The following is a 24029-nucleotide window of genomic DNA, read 5'->3' as shown; positions in this document are numbered from 1 at the left end:
TTGAAATCCGCCAGTTAAGATTAGAATTTTGACTAAAACGTGCGCATAGACTGTAGTTGTTTTAATGGGATAGCCTACAATGGTTTTTTTCAGCTCAGATTTACTCACGAGGCAATGGCATACAACGCAGTGAAGGCATAGCCTAGTGTTATTATCTTTTAAAATATTTGTTGTATTCATTCGGGTTCACGGACCGACCCGAGGTCCCCGTACCGAACGGTTCAATACGAATACGTGTACCCTTCCAAAATCCAGGTGAACGTGCTTCTCTTAGAGGCCAAAATTGAAAGAATATCTAGATTAGAGATAAAGACGTCTGGGAGGAGTAGACCAGTCATGAGAAACAGTGACCTGTTATACAGAGCTTTTTGGCCCATGACATTATACCTAGCCAGAATGACACAGGAGACCAGACAACGTTATCAGTAACCCCCTCCTTATAAATGTTTGCCTATGTTAGTAGGCCCTGTTTTGGTATGGGATTTTGGCCTGAAGTGAACACACACACAGCGACAGAGCCTGGATTCGAACCAGGATCTCTAGTGGCACAGCTAGCACTGCGATGCAGTGCCTTAGACCACTGCGCCACTCGGGAGTCACATACACTCTCATACTCACTCACACACTCACATGCACACTCACTCACTCACACACACACACACACACACACACACACTCACACTCACAAACACACACTCACACTCATTCACGCACACACACTCACACACTCACACTCACACTCATACTCACTCACACACTCACATGCACACTCACTCACACACACACACACACACACACACTCACACTCACAAACACACACTCACACTCATTCACGTACACACACTCACACACTCACACTCACACTCATACTCACACTCACACACACACACACACACACACACACACACACACACACACACACACACACACACAGCATTGATACCCCACTTGGGCCATACATTAACATTCTCCATCAGTGGAGTATCTCATTCTCTCTCTCTCTCTCCCTGTGTCCTCAGACTGTCTTTACAGACCACCTGAGGCCGTGCAGCTCTGTGGTCAAAGGGGTGTTGGCTGAAAGACCACCAGCCTGGCAGAGAAGAGGCCACACTCTGTCCTCTGAATGTTGGATGGGGCACAAGAATGCTCTCCAGAGTCCCCCTTACCCCCCCTCCACCCCTTCACTTGACCTCCCACTGTGTGCGTGCGTGTGTGTGTGTGTGTGTGTGTGTGTGTGCGCGCGCTTGAGAGAGATATGGAAAAAAAGTGTGTCAGTTGTGTGACTGTGTATACTTGTCTGAGTGGGTGTGTAGAGATGGAGAGAATATGATGTCCCCTATATGGTGAAAGGGGAGGTGTGTGAGTGTGTTTGAGAGAGTGTGTGGGTAAGCAAGTGCTTCAGGGAGATACGGAGACAGACAGAGAGGCCTCTCTCTCAGCTCAGGCCTCTGTAGTCCCTGTGATCTGTCACTCCAGCCAAGGTGATTGACAGTGGCCCTGGCCGCTCATGCATGGCCCACACTCATGCTGTAAATCACAGGAGGTTGGTGGCACCTTCATTGGGGAGGACGGGCTCGTGGTATTGGCTGGAGCGGAATAGGTAGAATGGTATCGAATACATCAAACATATGGTTTCCATGTGTTTGATGCCATTCCATTTGCGCCATTCCAGAATTTATTATGAGCCGTCCTCCCCTCAGCAGACTCCACTGCTGTAAAGATGGGCTCTGCTAACTCTGCTAGACTCTGACTCTTCCTGTATCTTTGACTAGCTGGCGGTTATCTCCTACTAGTTAGTCTCACCGTAGCCAAACTCTTGAATCCAGCAGACAGAAGGTGTGGTAAGACTATCTCCTTGTGGTCTGACAGCCTTGCGTCTCGGGACTCTAGCTTCCCAACACCATGGTAGTGATGGCGGAAATAGAGATCATTTACATAGTGGTTGCCAGATTACTGAAGGCCTTTGCATTGCAGAACTCTCTTTTCCTGGGTTGCCAGATTACTGAAGGCCTTCGCATTGCTGAACTCTCTTTTCCCGGGTTGCCAGATTACTGAAGGCCTTTGCATTGCAGAAACTCTCTTTTCCCGGGTTGCCAGATTATTACCAGAGGACATTACAGCATATCCTCCCACAAAGTTCACGGATCGTTAGCTGATCTCAGCATCTCTGTGGTGAACTAAGATGTCTGACTAGCTACGAAGCCTCAGTAGACCCGCACAGCAGAGCAGTTAGCCATAACGCTCACCATCTTGTTTCCATAACAAACCATATAATGAACAGCCATTCATTCTGGACTCTGTGGTCAGAGACTATCTACTGTAGACTGAATGACCTCAGCTACCCTAGCGTCATTAGATTCTCCTGACTCGGGTGAAAAAGCACTGCTGGAATTTAAGATTGAGCCTGTCGGGGAGGAAGGGGGAAGAGGGGAACAAACCACAGATGGTCGTGGCCAAGTCGATCCCTGGACCAGGGTAATGAGCCCAGTTGAATGCAGATGTTCATTAAAAAAATGTCTCGACTCAGTCTGTCTGCACGCTGTTTAATGTGCTCCCCTGTACCGCAACAGCGCCTGCGTTCATAATATAAGTTCCATTCAGTCTGCTGAGGTTTACACCTCACTTCATAATTTGCACTCCTATCCAAGTACAACACTCAGCAGAATGGGGGGTGATTAGGTTACCCATGGACAGTAAGAAAGGGTTCAAATGAGACTTTGTACACTAGGTGGTTGTACACTGTTAAATATATAGCTTTTTCCAAATCATTTCCAATGTTAGAGAATGTCTTGAGTCTGCGTGGTCTGTGTTCCTGTAATGTTCTGTGTGTCTGTGTGTGTGTGTGTGTGTGTGTGTGTGTGTGTGTGGACGTGTTTAACTATTCTTGTGGGGACCAGAAGTCCCCACAAAAATAGTAAACAAACAACAATTTGACCAACTGGGGACATTTTGTTGGTCCCCACAAGGTCAAATGCTATTTCTAGGGGATTTAGGGTTAAGGTTAGAATTACATTAAGGGTTAGGGTTCAAATCAAATCAAATCACATCACATTTTATTTGTCACATGCGCCGAATACAACAGGTGTAGACCTTACAGTGAAATGCTTACTTACAAGCCCTTAACCAACAATGCAGTTTTAAGAAAGAATATGAAAATAAATCACTAAAAACATCATATAAAATAATAAGAAATAAAAGTAACAAATAATTAAAGAGCAGCAGTAAAAATAACAATAGCGAGGCTATATACAGGGGGTACCGGTACAGAGTCAATGTGCGGGGGCACAGGTTAGTTGAGGTAATTGGGGTAATATGTACATGTGGGTAGAGTTATTAAAGTGGCTATGCATAGATAATAAACAGAGAGTAGCAGCAGCGTAAAAGATGGGTGGGGTCAATGCAAATAGTCCGGGTAGCCATGATTAGCTGTTCAGGATTATTATGGCTTGGGGGTAGAAGCTGTTTAGAAGCCTCTTGGACCTAGACTTGGCGCTCCAGTACCGCTTTCCGTGCGGTAGCAGAGAGAACAGTCTATGACTAGGGTGGCTGGAGTCTTTGACTATTTTTAGGGCCTTCCTCTGACACCGCCTAGTATATAGGTCCTGGATGGCAGGAAGCTTGGCCCCAGTGATGTACTGGGCCGTACGCACTACCCTCTGTAGTGCCTTGCGGTTGGAGGCCAAGCAGTTGCCATTCCAGGCAGTGATGCAACCAGTCAGGATGCTCTCGATGGTGCAGCTGTAGAACCTTTTGAGGATCTGAGGACCCATGCCAAATCTTTTCAGTCTCCTGAGGGGGAATAGGTTTTGTTGTGCCCTCTTCACGACTGTCTTGGTGTGCTTGGACCATGTTAGTTTGTTGGTGATGTGGACACCAAGGAACTTGAAGCTCTCAACCTGTTCCACTACAGCCCCGTCGATGAGAATGGGGGCGTGCTCAGTCCTCTTCTTTTTCCTGTAGTCTACAATCATCTCCTTTGTCTTGATCATGTTGAGGGAGAGGTTGTTGTCCTGGCATCACACGGCCAGGTCTCTGACCTCCTCCCTATAGGCTGTCTTGTCATTGTCAGTGATCAGGCCTACCGCTGTTGTGTCATCGGCAAACTTAATGATGGTGTTGGAGTCGTGCCTGGCCTTGCAGTCATGAGTGAACAGGGAGTACAGGAGGGGACTGAGCACGCACCCCTGAGGGGCCCCTGTGTTGAAGATCAGCGTGGCTGATGTGTTGTTCCCTACCCTTACCACCTGGGGGCGGCCCATCAGGAAGTCCAGGATCCAGTTGCAGAGGGAGGTGTTTAGTCCCAGGGTCCTTAGCTTAGTGATGAGCTTTGAGGGCACTATGGTGTTTGGAGCTAGGGGTAGTTTTAGGGTTAGGGGTTAGGGGTTAGGGAAAATAGGATTTTGAATGGAACAGAATTGTGTATCCCCAGAAGGTTAGCTGTATAAGACTGTGTGTGTGTGTGTGTGTGTGTGTGTGTGTGTATGTGTGCGTGCACATGCAATACCATGGATGTGTGTATGAAAAGGCATGGGACATTAAACCACCAGACATTCCAGGTGACCGGATATTAAAAACCCTTGCATCGCCTAGGAAATAGTCCCCTGCTTTATGTGAAACTGTAGCCCTACTGACAGAAGTTGCGCTCTCTCTGTGCTGACCTATCAGAGCTGGGCACAGCTGGACTGGCGATTCCAGAAATAATCAACTTCCTTGTCCTCACTTTGGTAGCTGCAGCCACATGTTACAGCTGGTTTACAGTAGGCATGTGCAACTTCACATCTAATGTCTCCATCTCCCCTGAGCTCGGACGCTTCTCTGTTCCCAGGAGGGTCATGAGTCACGGTAACCCACGACAACGCTACTGTGGAAACTCCCTGGAATTCTCTTTGGTGCTCCCAACTTCATTTCCCTCCAGTTACGTAAATGCTCTTCAAGTTTTATTTGTCACATGCAAAAGTACGGTGAAATGCGTAACATGCAAGCCTTACACAACAGTGCAGTATTCAATATCAAAATAGTATAACTACAGAGAGGAAGCTATATACAGGGTCAGTGTTCAGTACCACAGAGAGGAAGCTATATACAGGGTCAGTGTTCAGTACCACAGAGAGGAAGCTATATACAGGGTCAGTGTTCAGTACCACAGAGAGGAAGCTTTATACAGGGTCAGTGTTCAGTACCACAGAGAGGAAGCTATATACAGGGTCAGTGTTCAGTACCACAGAGAGGAAGCTATATACAGGGTCAGTGTTCAGTACCACAGAGAGGAAGCTCTATACAGGGTCAGTGTTCAGTACCACAGAGAGGAAGCTCTAAACAGGGTCAGTGTTCAGTACCACAGAGAGGAAGCTATATACAGGGTCAGTGTTCAGTACCACAGAGAGGAAGCTATATACAGGGTCAGTGTTCAGTACCACAGAGAGGAAGCTATATACAGGGTCAGTGTTCAGTACCACAGAGAGGAAGCTATATACAAGGTCAGTGTTCAGTACCACAGAGAGGAAGCTATATACAGGGTCAGTGTTCAGTACCACAGAGAGGAAGCTATATACAGGGTCAGTGTTCAGTACCACAGAGAGGAAGCTATATACAGGGTCAGTGTTCAGTACCACAGAGAGGAAGCTATATACAGGGTCAGTGTTCAGTACCACAGAGAGGAAGCTATATACAGGGTCAGTGTTCAGTACCACAGAGAGGAAGCTATATACAGGGTCAGTGTTCAGTACAATGTGCAAGGATACTGGAGTATTTGAGATAGAAATGTATATATTTGGAGGGATCAGGAGAAAGTGACTGGTAGCAGGATAAATAATAATAATAATAATAACAGTATGACATCAGCATAAGAGGTGTGTCAGTGTAGCCGTGATAGGTGGATATACACTGAACCAAAATATTAACGCAACAATTTCAACGATTTTACTGAGTTACAGTTCATATAAGGAAATCAGTCAATTAATATAAATTCATTACGCCCTAATCTATGGATTTCACATTACTGGGAATACAGATATGCATCTGTTGGTCACAGATACCTTTAAAAAAAAGTAGGGGCGTGGACCAGAAAACCAGTCAGTATCTGGTGTGACCACCATTTGCCTCGTGCAGCGCGACACATCTCCTTCGCATAGAGTTGATCAGGCTATTGATTGTGGCCTGTGGAATGTTGTCCCACTCCTCTTCAATGGCTGTGCAAAGTTGCTGGATATTGGCGGGAACTGGAACATCCAGATCCAGAGCATCCCAAACATGCTCAATGGGTGACATGTCTGGTGAGTATGCAGGCCATGGAAGAACTGGGACATTTTCAGCTCCCAGGAAATGTGTACAGATCCTTGCGCCATGGGGCCATGCATTATCATGCTGAAACATGAGGTGATGGCGGCGGATGAATGGCACGACAATGGGCCTCAGGATCTCGTCACGGTATGTCTGCATTGAAATTGCCATCGATAAAATGCAATTGTGTTCGTTGTCCGCCTATACCATAACCTCACCACCACCATGGGGCACTCTGTTCACAACGTTGAAATCAGCAAACCTCTCGCCCACACGATGTCTGCCATCTGCCCGGTACAGTTGAAAACGGGATTCATCCATGAAGAGCACACTTCTCCAGCATGCCAGTGGCCATTGAAGGTGAGCATTTGCCCGCTAATGTTACGATACCGAACTGCAGTCAGGTCAAGACCCTGGTGAGGACGACGAGCACGCAGATGAGCTTCCTTGAGACGGTTTTTGACAGTTTGTGCAGAAATTCTTTGGTTGTGCAAACCCACAGTTTCATCAGCTGTCTGGGTGGCTGGTCTCAGACGATCGCGCAGGTGAAGAAGCCAGATGTGGATGTCCTGGAAGCCCAGGAGGCCGGTTTGACTACTGCCAAATTCTCTAAAACGACGTTGGAGGCGGCTTATGGTAGACAAATGAACATTCAATTCTCTGGCAACAGCTCTGGTGGACATTCCTGCAGTCAGCATGCCAATTGCATGTTCCCTCAAAACTTGAGACATTGTATTGTGTGACAAAACTGCACATTTTAGAGTGGCCTTTTATTGTCCCCCAGCACAAGGTGCACCTATGTAATGATCATGCTGTTTAATCAGCTTCTTGATATGTCACACCTGTCAGTTGGATGGATTATCTTGGCAAAGAAGAAAGCTCACTAACAGGGATGAAAACTGATTTGTGCATTACATTTGAGAGAACTAAGCTGTTTGTCCGTATGGAAAATTTCTAGGATATTTTATTTCAGGTCATGAAGCATGGGACCAACACTTTACATGTTGTGTTTATATTTTTGTTCAGTATACATGTAAACAGGGCTGAAAAGTGACTGGTAGCACTTTTGTATTCCACCAGAAAATACTGGGTTGTTCCTCTAAATGCACTTGAACACAATGTGAAGGAGCCCTTTTCCCCCTTAACACAGAACAGGGGTTAATTGAGGACGTTAGGTAAAACATGTGGCTATTAAAGTGTTGGCTGTGAGACAAAGGGCCTGAGCGCTGCCAAGAGAGTAATGCTGTGGTGGCATGGAAAGCTGTGATGCTAATGAAATCCTGCAGATGGGGTGTGAAAATGAAGATGGCATGCTACTCCATGGGCTGCCAAGCTGCCTTTTTTCTGTCTCTCTCTCTTGCTTTCTCTCTCTCTCTCCCCCCTTTCTCTCTTTTTCTCTCTCTCTCTGTTTCTTGTTCCCTGTCCCCCCCTCCTCTCTTTCCCTCTCCCCTTGTCTCTCTCTCTCTTTCACACGGGAGAAGTTATGAAGTTCACTTCACACATAATGCTTCCAAGTGTCCCGTCCTTTGCTCCTGTTCTCCACAGCTCTTTATACTGTAGTTTGTCTGCTCTTACACCTAAAGCCCCTTTAGACCACCCTGAGCAGTGCCAAGTTGCATGCCATCTGCCACTGGACAACTTAGTTGTTGCGTTTGTAGAGGCATAGTGTCCGTGTCCCAAATCTGGCTTTCCTACTACTTACTTAAACTGCATGCTGTGTACTAATCGTACTACGTACTCTTTAGCAAAAAAAAGTATGCAGTATGCCACGGCCCGAAACACACTACTTTTGGTGCGTTCAAGACAACTGGGAATTCGGAAACAAAACATCCTCAGACTGGGAAAAATTGTGACATCAGTTGTCTTCAGGACGGAGAAGTCGGAGCTCAAGGATAATGCCAGAGTTTATGACTTGTATTTCCGAGTTGGATGACCGTTCAAAATTATTTTCCCGTCAGAGCACATTTTTTTGTTTACGTGAAGAGATCTAGCTATCAAAACTCGCTCTTCCAATGCATTGTGGCTGTGAAATTCCCAAAAAGTTTGTAGTGAATTCTACTGGATGAAAAACATGCACGATTGCGTTGTTTTCCACTATTCGTTGATTTCAGTAGCGCATCCCCATATCTACAGTGCCTAAACAAAGTATTCGTACCCCTTGACTTATTCCACATTTTGTTGTGTTACAGCCTGCATTCAAAATGGATAGCTTTTTTTATTTCTCTCAACCATCGACACACAATACCCCATAATGGCAAAGTGAAAACATGTTTTTGGAGATTTTTGCAAATGTATTGCAAATGATGTATCTCATTTACATAAGTATTCACACCCCTGAGTCGATGCATGTTAGAATCACCTTTGGCAGTGATTACAGCTGTGAGTCTTTCTGGGTAAGTCTAAGAGCTTTGCACACCTGGATTCTACAATATTTGCACATTATCCTTTTAAAAAATCGTCAAGCTCTGTCAAGTTGTGTCACGATCGTTACACGATGAAGCGGACCAAGGCGCAGCGTGATAAGCGTACATTCTTTATTGAGTACACACACGAACCAAAACAATAAACCAAACGATACGTGAAGTCCTAGGTTATACACAAAACCTTACGGAACAAGATCCCACAATTACTAGTGCCAAACGGGCTGCCTAAGTATGGTCCCCAATCAGAGACAACAAGCTACAGCTGTCTCTGATTGGGAACCACCCTGGCCAACATAGATATAAACGATCTAGAACAAAAGCATAGAAAATGTAACAGAAACTTCACACCCTGGCTCAACATTTAAGAGTCCCCCGAGCCAGGGCGTGACAAGTTGGTTGTTTATCATTGCTAGACAGCTATTTTCAAGTCTTGCCATAGATTTTCAAGCCAATTTAAGTCAAAACTGTAACTAGGCCACTCAGGAACATTCAATGTCATCTTGGTAAGCAACTTAAAAATAAAAAATAAAGTGAATTTGTCTCCCAGTGTCTGTTGGAAAGCAGACTGAACCAGGTTTTCCTCTAGGATTTTTCCTGTGCTTAGCTCTGTTCCGTTTCTTTTTATCCTAAAAAACTCCCTAGTCCTTGCCAATGACAAGCATACCCATAACATGATGCAGCCACCAGCATGCTTAAAAATATAAAGAGTGGTACTCAGTTATGTGTTGTGTTGGATTTTACCCAAACATATTGCTTTGTATTCAGGACATAAAGTTGTATGTGTGGGGTACAGAGATAAGGTAGTCATTCAAAAATCATGTTAACCTCTATGGGATCGGTGTCCCGTATACGGGACGGTTGAGCTAACGTGCGCTATTGTGATTAGCAGGACTGTTGTAAGTAACAGCAAACTTTCCAGGACATAGACATGTCTTATATGGGTAGAAAGCTTACATTCTTGTTAATCTAACTGTACTGTCCAATTTACAGTAGCTATTACAGTGAAAAAATACCATGCTATTGTTTGAGGAGAGTGCACAACAACAAAAGACTTATCACGGCAACTGGTTTGATACATTCACATCTGAAGGTAAATAATGTACTTACATTCAGTAATCTTGCTCTGATTTGTCATCCTGAGGGTCCCAGAGATAAAATGTAGCATCGTTTTGTTTGGTAAAATCCATTTTTATATTCAAATGTAGGAACTGGGTTCTACAGTTTGAACCCTTGCTGTCTCTGGCTCCACACCCACCCCGCCCGGCCATCTAGATGTGTGAAAGTTAGTGTATAAGCTAATGATCCATCATATATGACATTCCTGGGAGTGTGTAAACTTACATTTTGTATTATCATATCATTTTTCTACGTTCTCTATAGTTATGTACTTGAAAATGCATCAATTGACCAATTCGGCACATTTGGGCAGACTTAATACAAAATAGTCTAGTATTGCAATGCTTCACTGGATCAATCTGAAACTTTGCACACACACTGCTGCCATCTAGTGGCAAAAATCTAAATTGCGCCCACACTCCTATATTGTGGCCTTGCTCGTGCATTTCAAGGATGATGAAAAAATATTTTTTTGTTTGTATTATCTTTTACCAGATCTAATGTGTTATATTCTCCTACATTAATTTCACATTTCCACAAACTTCAAAGTGTTTCCTTTCAAATGGTATCAAGAATATGCATATCCTTGCTTCAGGTCCTGAGCTACAGGCAGTTAGATTTGGGTATGTCATTTTAGGCGAAATTGAAAAAAAAATGTTGTGATGTAATTCATTTTACGAGAGAGAAAAAATATTTGAATTCGCTCAAGGGCTCTAGTTAGGCTTCTGGCGAAAGCTTCGTTGGCTCGTAAAGACATTAGCAGAGAAAACAGTGCCTGTATTGATTCTCCTGATAAAACTTAATGAAAAAAATGACTCCGTTAATAAACAAGCAAATATTAATTAAAGTATTTCTGTTTTTGCTCCAATAGAGGACGACGGCGCAGGGAGGGTAGAAATGTCTTATTTCAGATGACTGTGGCCATCTGGCTCTTTTTATAATAATAATAATATGCCATTTAGCAGACGCTTTTATCCAAAGCGACTTACAGTCGTGTGCGCATACATTTTTATGTATGGGTGGTCCCGGGGATCGAACCCACTACCCTGGCGTTACAAGCGCCATGCTCTACCAATTGAGCTACAGAGGACCACAATTTCATACCAATTGAACTTGAATTCATGTAAAAAAATTAAAAAAAATTATGTATCAATCTGCTTCTTCACTGTTCCAGCTCAGTGTTATTAGAGCGAGGAGTGTTCGTACTGAGTTTATGGTGGGAAATGTACTCCTCTTCTTGAAGTATGCTTGTAGTAAGCCACATGTATGGTGTCAAAGATGAAGGCCATGGGAGTGATAACAGATTCTCTTAAGGAATTTTGTCAGATTTAGCATTATTTATTTTTATAACATTGTAAAGATTCTGTTTCCGTGATAGTCCCATCGAAATGGTGAAATAATATGGAGTGATATTAATGCCAACAGAATTCAAAACATTTGTCATTTATTTTCAGAAATTTCGTTGCCACTAATATCACTCCATAACATACAGCCTGAAAAGCAGGGACTATGCAATTGTGTAGTAGTGTGAAAATAGAGGCATTCTCGCAGTAGTTAATTAAAAACATTCCTTGGCATTCGGGGGCAACACCTCCCCGGAGTACAGTGTTAAGTTTTCATTTTCATTTGTGCTGGTGGGATAAAAATGATTGAGGTTTCTCACCCTGGCCCCACACATTGGGACTTGGTACGGGCCACTTCCTGACTGATCTGTGACCTCTCACCTTTGCCCTCATATTATGTACACAGTAGGTACTGACTGAATGCTTTGTGCTGGCATGACTCAGTGCATCTAATCGTAGATCAAATCCAAGCCATCTATCTCATCCGTGTGGTAGAAAGCAGTGGCTCGGTGTCATCTCAGCAAATCTCTCTTGTAGTTGCATTAGCGTGTATGCTAACTCAGGGGCTAAGTCCCTATGAATGTTCTCCATTCATTCCCACTTAAGTGCTGTAGGCCTTTGATCAAGGCTAGGGCGCTAGGAGCTTTGCTGGGCGCTAGGCTAATGCCTGTGTTGACTCACCTCTAAGCCTGCCGCTAACAGACAGGCTTTGTGCTTACAGGAGGCCATCGCTCACCTGCCTGTGTGTCCTCACTCAGCTGAATACACAACGCTAACGTTTACCTAGCCAGCTTGCTCCTTTTATCCTGTTTTTCAAACCGCCCGTGGATGACATCACCCCCAAAACCTGGCTGTCACTCAAAAAGCGGGACGCTGAAGTCACTGGTGACAAGCGTTGTGAATTACTTCTAGGTGAATGACGCTCTTTTCAAAGTGAAAACAAAACAAGTCCTGTCTCAGACCGAGGCTAACGTTGTTGAAGCGAGACATACTCCTTAGAGAGAAGCATTGTGTAACGTGGTGTAGCCTAACCACAAAACCATGGAGGATACAGTACAATGAGGTTTAGAGTGAGTGGCTTTGTTGAATTCTAGCGTTTGTGACCAATGACAGCAACGGTCTCTGATGAGCCTAAGACCATTGTGGTACTATAGATATGTGTCTGTCTGTGTTATGTGATTTGATTTGAGTTTTTCCATTGGAATCCTTTTTATTTCAATTCATTACTAGAGGCTTACTCACATAAGGACATCACAGATTCCATCTGGACCTACCTGTACCCTTCCACAGATTCTATCTGGCCCTACCTGTACCCTACCACAGATTCCATCTGGCCCTACCTGTACCGTACCACAGATTCCATCTGGCCCTACCTGTACCCTACCACAGATTCCATCTGGCCCTACCTGTACCCTACCACAGATTCCATCTGGACCTACCTGTACCGTACCACAGATTCCATCAGGCCCTACCTGTACCGTACCACAGATTCCATCAGGCCCTACCTGTACCGTACCACAGATTCCATCAGGCCCTACCTGTACCCTACCACAGATTCCATCAGGCCCTACCTGTACCGTACCACAGATTCCATCAGGCCCTACCTGTACCCTACCACAGATTCCATCAGGCCCTACCTGTACCCTACCACAGATTCCATCAGGCCCTACCTGTACCCTACCACAGATTCCATCTGGCCCTACCTGTACCCTACCACAGATTCCATCTGGCCCTACCTGTACCCTACCACAGATTCCATCTGGACCTACCTGTACCGTACCACAGATTCCATCAGGCCCTACCTGTACCGTACCACAGATTCCATCAGGCCCTACCTGTACCGTACCACAGATTCCATCAGGCCCTACCTGTACCCTACCACAGATTCCATCAGGCCCTACCTGTACCCTACCACAGATTCCATCTGGACCTACCTGTACCCTACCACAGATTACATCAGGCCCTATCTGTACCCTACCACAGATTACATCAGGCCCTACCTGTACCGGACCAAGAATCTCATATCAGACTGGGATTAAAGTGCAAGAGTACCCAGAGTCAGATTAACTCATACCATTTTTATGTTCTCTGTGTGCAGTTTGAAGGAAGGTGAAAGCTCTTCTCTGTCCTGGCACCCCAATGGTGGAACGAGCTTCCCACTGACGCTAGGACAGCAGAGTCCCTGCCCATCTTCCGAAAACATCTGTAGCCCTATCTCTTCAAAGAGTATCTTAAATAAGACATCAGCAAAATTAAAATAAAGCTTGCACTTGTCTTTTCTTACTTGCACTGTCTTTGCTGATAACTTCTTTATTGACTGAAAAATGTCCTTACTACGACTATGATATGTGGTTGTCTCACCTAGCTATCTTAGGATGAATGCACTAACTGTAAGTCACTCTGGATAAAAGCGACTGCTAAATGATTTAAACGTGAGGTCGTTTCGCCAGTCATTACACTAACGCTAGTTAGCAACTTCCTTCCAACTGCACGTGGAGACATAAAATGGCATCCATTAGTTCGTCTAGAAAAAGGGCTCAATTATTAAACATCGCACACTATCTCTTTAGAGTTGTATTAAAGATTATCAACTCCCTCTTCCTCCACCAGCTCATTCCAGGCTGAATGGAGTCACATGGAATCTACATGACTGTAAGAGCGTCTGCTAAATGATGTACATGTAAATGTAAACCCCTGGCCTGCTCTAGCTTCACTGTGTCAGCGGATGCCGTCAGCTAGGGCTGCAATGATATTTCTATTTGTATTTATTAGGGATCCCAATTAGCTGCTGGCAAGGCAGAAGCTCATCTTCCTGGGGTCCAAAATCATTAAGACAGTTACATTACATATAAAACAAAAAGATAAAACAGTACATCATATAACATTATTACACCACTACATATCTACAGTACAAAATGTGTATATATATATATATATACACACATACGTGTACAAGCGCGCACACACACAGGGGCGTCATGCACCCAAAAAGCACGGGAGGATGGCTAGGGGCAGGTCCGTAGAGGGGCCTCAAGTCCGGAAGTTGGAGAATTTAGCATTTTTCAAACACCTGAATCATTATGCTTAATTCTATGTCAAAAATATATTTATTTCTCTCCATATCTAAGCATACCTGTTGAGCTGTTCTACCTAATTTCTACCAGCATGTCAAATGTGCAACCAGAGGGAAAAAAACTCTAGACCACCTTTACTCCACACACAGAGACGCATACAAAGCTCTCCCTCGCCCTCCATTTGGCAAATCTGACCATAACTCTATCCTCCTGATTCCTGCTTATAAGCAAAAACTGAAGCAGGAAGCACCAGTGATTCGGTTAATAAAAAAGTGGTCAGATGACGCAGATGCCAAGCTACAGGACTGTTTTGCTAGCACAGACTGGAACATGTTCCGGGATTCTTCAGACAGCATTGAGGAGTACACCACATCAGTCACTGGCTTCATCAATAAGTGCATCGATGATGTCGTCCCCACAGTGACCGTGACGTACATACCCCAACCAGAAGCCATGGATTACAGGCAACATCCGCACTGAGCTAAAGGGTAGAGCTGCCGCTTTCAAGGAACGGGACTCTAACCCGGAAGCTTATAAGAAATCCCGCTATGACCTCCGACGAACCATCAAACAGGCAAAGAGTCAATACAGGTCTAAGATTGAATCATACTACACTGGCTCTGACGCTCGTCGGATGTGGCAGGGCTTGAAAACTATTACAGACTACAAAGGGAAGCACAGCCGCGAGCTGCCCAGTGACACAAGCCTACCAGACGAGGCTAAACCACTTCTATGCTCGCTTCGAGGCAAGCAACACTGAAGCATGCATGAGAGCACCAGCTGTTCCGGACGACTATGTGATCACGCTCTCCGTAGCCGATGTGAGTAAGACTTTTAAGCAAGTCAACATTCACAAGGCCGCTGGGCCAGACGGATTACCAGGGCGTGTACTCCGAGCATGTGCTGACCAACTGGCAAGTGTCTTCACTGACATTTTCAACATGTCCCTGACCGAGTCTGTAATACCAACATGTTTCAAGCAGACCACCATAGTCCCCGTGCCCAAGAACTCTAAGATAACCTGCCTAAATGACTACCGACCCGTGGCACTGACGTCTGTAGCCATGAAGTGCTTTGAAAGACTGGTCATGGCTCACATCAACAGCATAATCCCAGAAACCCTAGACCCACTCCAATTTGCATACCGCCCCAACAGATCCACAGATGATGCAATCTCTATCGCACTCCACACTGCCCTTTCCCACCTGGACAAGAGGAACACCTACGTGAGAATGCTATTCATTGACTACAGCTCAGCATTCAACACCATAGTGCCCTCTAAGCTCATCACTAAGCTAAGGATCCTGGGACTAAACACCTCCCTCTGCAACTGGATCCTGGACTTCCTGACGGGCCGCCCCCAGGTGGTAAGGGTAGGTAACAACACATCTGCCACACTGATCCTCAACACGGGGGCCCCTCAGGGGTGCGTGCTCAGTCCCCTCCTGTACTCTCTGTTCACCCATGACTGCATGGCCAGGCACGACTCCAACACCATCATTAAGTTTGCCGACGACACAACAGTGGTAGGCCTGATCACCGACAACGATGAGACAGCCTATAGGGAGGAGGTCAGAGATCTGGCCGTGTGGTGCCAGGACAACAACCTCTCCCTCAACGTGACCAAGACAAAGGAGATGATTGTGGACTACAGGAAAAAAAAGAGGACTGAGCACGCCCCCATTCTCATCGACGGGGCTGTAGTGGAACAGGTTGAGAGCTTCAAGTTCCTTGGTGTCCACATCACCAACGAACTATCATGGTCCAAGCACACCAAGACAGTCGTGAAGAGGGCACGACAAAGCCTATTCCCCCTCAGGAGACTAAAAAGATTTGGCATGGGTCCTCAGATCCTCAAAAAATTCTACAGCTGCACCATCGAGAGCATCCTGACTGGTTGCATCACCGCCTGGTATGGCAACTGCTTGGCCTCTGACCGCAAGGCACTACAGAGGGTAGTGCGTACGGCCCAGTACATCACTGGGGCAAAGCTCCCTGCCATCCAAGACCTCTATACCAGGCGGTGTCAGAGGAAGGCCCTCAAAATTGTCAAAGACTCCAGCCACCCTAGTCATAGACTGTTCTCTCTGCTACCGCACGGCAAGCGGTACCGGAGTGCCAAGTCTAGGTCCAAAAGACTTCTCAACAGCTTCTACCCACAAGCCATAAGACTCCTGAACAGCTAATCATGGCTACCCGGACTATTTGCACTGCCCCCCACCCCATCCTTTTTACGCTGCTGCTACTCTGTTAAGTATTTATGCATAGTCACTTTAACTCTACCCACATGTACATATTACCTCAACTACCTCAACTAGCCGGTGCCCCCGCACATTGACTCTGCACCGCTACCCCCCTGTATATATAGCCTCCCTACTGTCACTTTATTTTACTTCTGCTCTTTGTTTTTCTCAACACTTTTTTTTTTTGTTGTTGTTTTATTCTTACTTTTTTTGTTTAAAATAAACGCACTGTTGGTTAAGGGCTGTAAGTAAGCATTTCACTGTAATGTCTGCACTTGTTGTATTCGGCGCATGTGACCAATAAAATTTGATTTGATTTGATTTGATTTGATTTGGTATCCTCCTACTGGTAGTACTTTTTAAAAAATTAACTAAATATGCTTGTCTGCATCTCTGCTAAAATCATTCCTCCAACAGAGTTCCAGACACTTCTAGAATCTATGCAGAAGGTGCATTGAAGCTGTTCTGGCTCGTGGTGGCCCAACGCCCTATTAAGACACTTTATGTTGGGGTTTCCTTTATTTTACCAGTTACATATCTTCCATATGGTCACGCACACACACACACACACAACCACACACATACACACACACAGACGCTCCTTGAGAGAGATGAGTTCCTTACTGAATTATTTCCATTATGAACATGGCGCCCCGTTATTGAAGAGTGAAAGCAGGAATACAGCTAGCTATCTATCTGACTCCTGGAGGTCCTTGTCCTTCAACCTTCACTCATCTACTCTAGCCTCCATGCGTTATAAATGCATTAAATGTGCCTAATCCTAACTTGAGATCTGCTTACCTAACACAAATCTTCCATAGGCATAATTTGCATGATGTCATTGTGAAAGTGTGAGTTATGCAATAATAAACCAGTAGTCCTATAACCAGAACAAATGACTTTTTTCTCCTTATCTATTGTAAAGATATAGTTCAGTGTTGTGGTGATTTCTCCCTATCTATTGTAAAGATATAGTTCAGTGTTGTGGTGATTTCTCCCTATCTATTGTAAAGATATAGTTCATTGTTGTGGTGATTTCTCCCTATCTATTGTAAAGATATAGTTCAGTGTTGTGGTGATTTCTCCCTATCTATTCAGTGTTGTGGTGATTTCTCCCTATCTATTGTAAAGATATAGTTCAGTGTTGTGGTGATTTCTCCCTATCTATTGTAAAGATATAGTTCAGTGTTGTGGTGATTTCTCCCTATCTATTGTAAAGATATAGTTCAGTGTTGTGGTGATTTCTCCCTATCTATTGTAAAGATATACAGTGGGGGAAAAAAGTATTTAGTCAGCCACCAATTGTGCAAGTTCTCCCACTTAAAAAGATGAGAGAGGCCTGTAATTTTCATCATAGGTACACGTCAACTATGACAGACAAATTGAGAAAAGAAAATCCAGAAAATCACATTGTAGGATTTTTTTATGAATTTATTTGCAAATTATGGTGGAAAATAAGTATTTGGTCACCTACAAACAAGCAAGATTTCTGGCTCTCACAGACCTGTAACTTCTTCTTTAAGAGGCTCCTCTGTCCTCCACTCGTTACCTGTATTAATGGCACCTGTTTGAACTTGTTATCAGTATAAAATACACCTGTCCACAACCTCAAACAGTCACACTCCAAACTCCACTATGGCCAAGACCAAAGAGCTGTCAAAGGACACCAGAAACAAAATTGTAGACCTGCACCAGGCTGGGAAGACTGAATCTGCAATAGGTAAGCTGCTTGGTTTGAAGAAATCAACTGTGGGAGCAATTATTAGGAAATGGAAGACATACAAGACCACTGATAATCTCCCTCGATCTGGGGCTCCACGCAAGATCTCACCCGTGGGGTCAAAATGATCACAAGATCGGTGAGCAAAAATCCCAGAACCACACGGGGGGACCTAGTGAATGACCTGCAGAGAGCTGGGACCAAAGTAACAAAGCCTACCATCAGTAACACACTACGCCGCCAGGGACTCAAATCCTGTAGTGCTAGACGTGTCCCCCTGCTTAAGCCAGTACATGTCCAGGCCCGTCTGAAGTTTGCTAGAGTGCATCCAGAAGAGGATTGGGAGAATGTCATATGGTCAGATGAAACCAAAATATAACTTTTTGGTAAAAACTCAACTCGTCGTGTTTGGAGGACAAAGAATGCTGAGTTGCATTCAAAGAACACCATACCTACTGTGAAGCATGGGAGTGAAAACATCATACTTTGGGGCTGTTTTTCTGCAAAGGGACCAGGACGACTGATCCATGTAAAGGAAAGAATGAATGGGGCCATGTATCGTGAGATTTTGAGTGAAAACCTCCTTTCATCAGCAAGGGCATTGAAGATGAAACGTGGCTGGGTCTTTCAGCATGACAATGATCCCAAACACACCGCCCGGGCAATGAAGGAGTGGCTTCGTAAGAAGCATTTCAAGGTCCTGGAGTCTCCAGATCTCAACCCCATAGAAAATCTTTGGAGGGAGTTGAAAGTCTGTGTTGCCCAGCGACAGCCCCAAAACATCACTGCTCTAGAGGAGATCTGCATGGAGGAATGGGCCAAAATACCAGCAACAGTGTGTGAAAACCTTGTGAAGACTTACAGAAAACTTTGACCTGTGTCATTGCCAACAAAGGGTATATAACAAAGTATTGAGAAACTTTTGTTATTGACCAAATACTTATTTTCCACCATAATTTGCAAATAAATTCATAAAAAATCCTACAATGTGATTTTCTGGATTTTTTTTTCTCATTTTGTCTGTCATAGTTGACGTGTACCTATGATGAAAATTACAGGCCTCTCTCATCTTTTTAAGTGGGAGAACTTGCACAATTGGTGGCTGACTAAATACTTTTTTTCCCCACTGTAGTTCAGTGTTGTGGTGATTTCTCCCTATCTATTCAGTGTTGTGGTGATTTCTCCCTATCTATTGTAAAGATATAGTTCAGTGTTGTGGTGATTTCTCCCTATCTATTGTAAAGATATAGTTCAGTGTTGTGGTGATTTCTCCCTATCTATTCAGTGTTGTGGTGATTTCTCCCTATCTATTGTAAAGATATAGTTCAGTTTTGTGGTGATTTCTCGCTATCTATTGTAAAGATGAACAATAGTTCAGTTTTGTAGTGAATGTTTGTTGACAGCTGCTCGTACTGTGTACTGAATGGCTTCTGGTTGGGGTATGTACGTACGGTCACCGTGGGGACGACGACGTCGATGCACTTATTAATGAAGCCGGAGACTGATGTGGTAAACTGCTCAATGCCATCGGATGAAACCTGGAACGTATTCCAATCTGTGCTGGCGACACAGTCCTGTAGCTTAGCATCCGCTTCATCGGACCACTTCCGTATTGAGCGCCTCACTGGTACTTCCTGTTTGAGTATTTGCTTGTAAGCAGGAAGCAGGAGGATAGAGTTATGGTCTGATTTGCCAAAGGGAGGGCGAGGGAGGGCCTTGGATGCGTTTCTGTGTGTGGAATAAAGGTGATCTAGAGTTTTAAAAAATTAGGTAAAGCGGATTTCAGTTTCCTTTCATTAAAATCACCAGCCACAAGAAACATTGCCTCTGAATGTGCATTTTCTTGTTCGCTTATGGCCCTATACAGCTGGTTGAGTGCGGTCTTAGTGCTAGCATCGGTTTGTGGTGGTAAATAGACAGCTATGAAAATTATCGATGAAAATTATCCTGGTAAATAGTATGGTCTGCAGCTTATCATGAGGTATTGATTTACCTCCATGTATGGCTTGACAACGATAGTCCGAGGAGTTAGCTAAAGCACTAGCAGATCTAACACCATGAGACATTTTACATACTTCCCTTTTTAGGCCTGAACGATCTGGATCAGGCCCAGGAGAAAGGCTTCAGAGTGTAAACAGTCTAGTATTGAAGTGGTCATGGTTTTACATTCCTCCGTTAGCTAGCTACAGTCCAGTAAATGCTGTGGTTTCACACCAAAAACAAGGCAGCTTCCTCTGGACAGCTTGTTCTGTATCTCATTTCCATCCCCAGGGGAAGCGAGAGGAGAGGAGAGGAGAGGAGAGGAAGGACAGGACAGGACAGGACAGGACAGGACAGGACAGGACAGGACAGGACAGGACAGGACAGGACAGGACAGGACAGGACAGGAGAGGAGAGGAGAGGAGAGGAGAGGAGAGGAGAGGAGAGGAGAGGAGAGGCAGGGTGGGGTTTAGAGGGACAAAAGGGAGTAAATGATGATGACACACACACACACACCCCTTCCACGTCATTGCATTGTCAGCAACTTATGAGTTGGTTGAACTGTCTTGAGTCTGATGGTCTTAGAGTTGAAGAGTTTAGGTTATATGACTGTGTGTGTGTGTGTGTGTGTGTGTGTGTGTACTGTAAGTTACTGTACATACCAGTGTTTTACAGTATTATGCTACTTTCTCCGTCAGACCGTTTCTGCCAGAAGTCCAGTGATTGTTTGTCCACCCTGGACCATGATATCACTTTGATGGAGATGTCTTAGTCCAGGTAGTGTTAGTCCCGTCACATCCTGGTCCCGGTCCTGTAAAGTATGTTGTCTTGCACTGCATCATGGGAACCTGCATCTGTCAGAGAGTGCTGTGTGATGTCCCCAGCTGCTCCCCCTTTGGGCCGGGCCAGAAGCATCTGCTATGATGTCACTGGGTGGGCGAGGAGCTCCAAGTGATAGAACTATCAGGCCGTTGGCCTCTGATCCATGACACCAGTAAACAGGTGATAACACTATCAGGCCGTTGGCCTCCGATCCATGACACCAGTAAACAGGTGATAACACTATCAGGCCGTTGGCCTCTGATCCATGACACCAGTAAACAGGTGATAACACTACCAGGCCGTTGGCCTCTGATCCATGACACCAGTAAACAGGTGATAACACTATCAGGCCGTTGGCCTCTGATCCATGACACCAGTAAACAGGTGATAACACTATCAGGCCGTTGGCCTCTGATCCATGATACCAGTAAACAGGTGATAACACTATCAGGCCGTTGGCCTCTGATCCATGACACCAGTAAACAGGTGATAACACTATCAGGCCGTTGGCCTCTGATCCATGACACCAGTAAACAGGTGATAACACTACCAGGCCGTTAGGCTCTGATCCATGATACCAGTAAACAGGTGATAACACTATCAGGCCATTGGCCTCTGATCCATGACACCAGTAAACAGGTGATAACACTATCAGGCCGTTGGCCTCTGATCCATGACACCAGTAAACAGGTGATAACACTATCAGGCCATTGGCCTCTGATCCATGACACCAGTAAACAGGTGATAACACTATCAGGCCGTTGGCCTCTGATCCATGATACCAGTAAACAGGTGATAACACTATCAGGCCGTTGGCCTCTGATCCATGACACCAGTAAACAGGTGATAACACTATCAGGCCATTGGCCTCTGATCCATGACACCAGTAAACAGGTGATAACACTATCAGGCCATTGGCCTCTGATCCATGAGACCAGTAAACAGGTGATAACACTATCAGGCCATTGGCCTCTGATCCATGAGACCAGTAAACAGGTGATAACACTATCAGGCCGTTGGCCTCTGATCCATGACACCAGTAAACAGGTGATAACACTACCAGGCCGTTGGCCTCTGATCCATGACACCAGTAAACAGGTGATAACACTATCAGGCCGTTGGCCTCTGATCCATGATACCAGTAAACAGGTGATAACACTATCAGGCCGTTGGCCTCTGATCCATGATACCAGTAAAACATGCACTCAGACCAAGGGTTAATGTTAACTAGAGACACTGGCTTGAAGCAGCCTAAAAGCATGCATGACTTGCCAGAGAGAAGGGAGTAGGTTAGTCTGTGCAGTGAGTTTGCAGACCAGTTTATGATGAATTAATCATGAATAGACACTTCATCAAGTCTTCCTATGTATTAATGCATGATTTATGTGATCTAATGGTATTTCTTTGTGTTTCAGAGCGGAGCTCCCAGGGGCAGATGGACCTGACGGAGCTGATCGGTGTTCCCCTCCCCCCCTCCGTCTCCTTTGTCACGGGCTTCGAGGGCTACCCGGCCTACAGCTTCGGGCCCGATGCCAACGTGGGCCGCCTCACCAAGTCCTTCATCCCCGACCCCTTCTTCCGCGACTTCACCGTGACCGTCACCGCCAAACCCACCACGCGGCGCGGCGGGGTCCTCTTCGCCGTCACCGACGCCTACCAACGGGTGGTGCACCTGGGGGTGGCGTTGAGCCCCGTGGAGGACGGGTCTCAGCAGGTGCTCCTCTACTACACCGACCCCGGGGTCGGGAGCACCCAGGAGGCGGCGAGCTTCAAGCTGGCTGACCTGACGGGGAGGTGGGCCCGCTTCACGCTGACGGTGCAGGGGACAGAGGTGCGCCTCTACATGGACTGTGAGGAGTACCACCGCGTGGCCTTCCAGAGGAGCCCGGAGCCCCTCACCTTTGAGGCCAGCTCGGGCGTCTTCGTGGGCAACGCAGGTGGTACGGGGCTGGACAGGTTTGTGGTGAGTTGACGGGTTTTTTGTTTTTATCTGCTTGGGTTTGGTTTGTTTGTGTGTGTGTAGGGGGTGGTGGGTAGGGGCAGGTCCTGGCACCCCAATGGTAGAATCAGCTTCCCCCTGAAGTTAGGACAGCAGAGTCCCTGCCCATCTTCCGAAAACATCTGAAACCCTACCTCTTCAGAGTATCTTAAATAATCCCACTGCACGCCCCCTCGCAACCCCTCCTCACCCCGAGAGGTGCATCATGCATTTGTTCATTTTCTCGTCATCTAAACCAGGTCTGCCCAATCCTGGTCCTGGAGGGCCGATAAAACTTCTGGTTTTCCTCCTCTCCTTCTAATCAGGGACTAACTCAGACCTGGGACACCAGGTGAGTACAATTAACTACCAGGTAGAAAACCAGAAGGGTTTAGTTGAAGAGAAAATGGACATTGCTTAAAGCAAATTTCTATGTTCGTTTTTTGGGTGGAGTTGTCCTATAACTAGTTTTCAGTCACACTGGGGTTCAAACCCGGGTCTTCTGCGAGCCACAAGGCTGTGATACATCTTATTGACCTAAAGCCTAGGCATTACAACACAGTTTATTTCACACTGAATGGATTAACTAATACATGATTGCCTGCCTCAGTTTTTAAGTGCACCAAAAAGCTATTGCCAAGCTGCTATTTCCCTCTCATAAAGTTTAATTGGAGCTATGGGTTGGTAGATTCAGTGAAATACAGTTAACCTAGTGTGAAGGAGCAGGAAACTCTCTGTTCTCCCCGCCTGTTTCAACCAGCACCAACCTATCTCTTCTCACTTACCACCCTGGATCGAAACAGACCTCTCACTGGTCAGGGTCAAATCACTTACCACCCGGGATCGAAACAGACCTCTCACTGGTCAGGGTCAAATCACTTACCACCCGGGATCAAAACAGACCTCTCACTGGTCAGGGTCAAATCACTTACCACCCGGGATCAAAACAGACCTCTCACTGGTCAGGGTCAAATCACTTACCACCCGGGATCAAAACAGACCTCTCACTGGTCAGGGTCAAATCACTTACCACCCGGGATCGAAACAGACC

At 45.5% G+C, this 24029-nt stretch overlaps 1 protein-coding gene across 3 annotated transcripts in view; it reads left to right on the top strand.

The window, feature by feature from the left end:
* The window catches only part of LOC121549721 (collagen alpha-1(XV) chain), a 109820-nt gene that overhangs the window by 22650 nt on the left and 63141 nt on the right, over window positions 1–24029 (top strand). For all 3 annotated transcript variants that reach the window (XM_041861565.2, XM_041861564.2, XM_041861566.2), the window contains exon 3: window positions 22416–22963. In XM_041861565.2, the coding sequence (XP_041717499.2) occupies window positions 22416–22963 (548 nt within the window). The remainder of the gene's footprint in view (window positions 1–22415; window positions 22964–24029) is intronic.

This window comes from Coregonus clupeaformis, chromosome 34 (genome assembly GCF_020615455.1).
Source record: "Coregonus clupeaformis isolate EN_2021a chromosome 34, ASM2061545v1, whole genome shotgun sequence".
NCBI lineage: Eukaryota > Metazoa > Chordata > Actinopteri > Salmoniformes > Salmonidae > Coregonus > Coregonus clupeaformis.
This window is presented reverse-complemented; position numbering and strand designations above follow the sequence as displayed.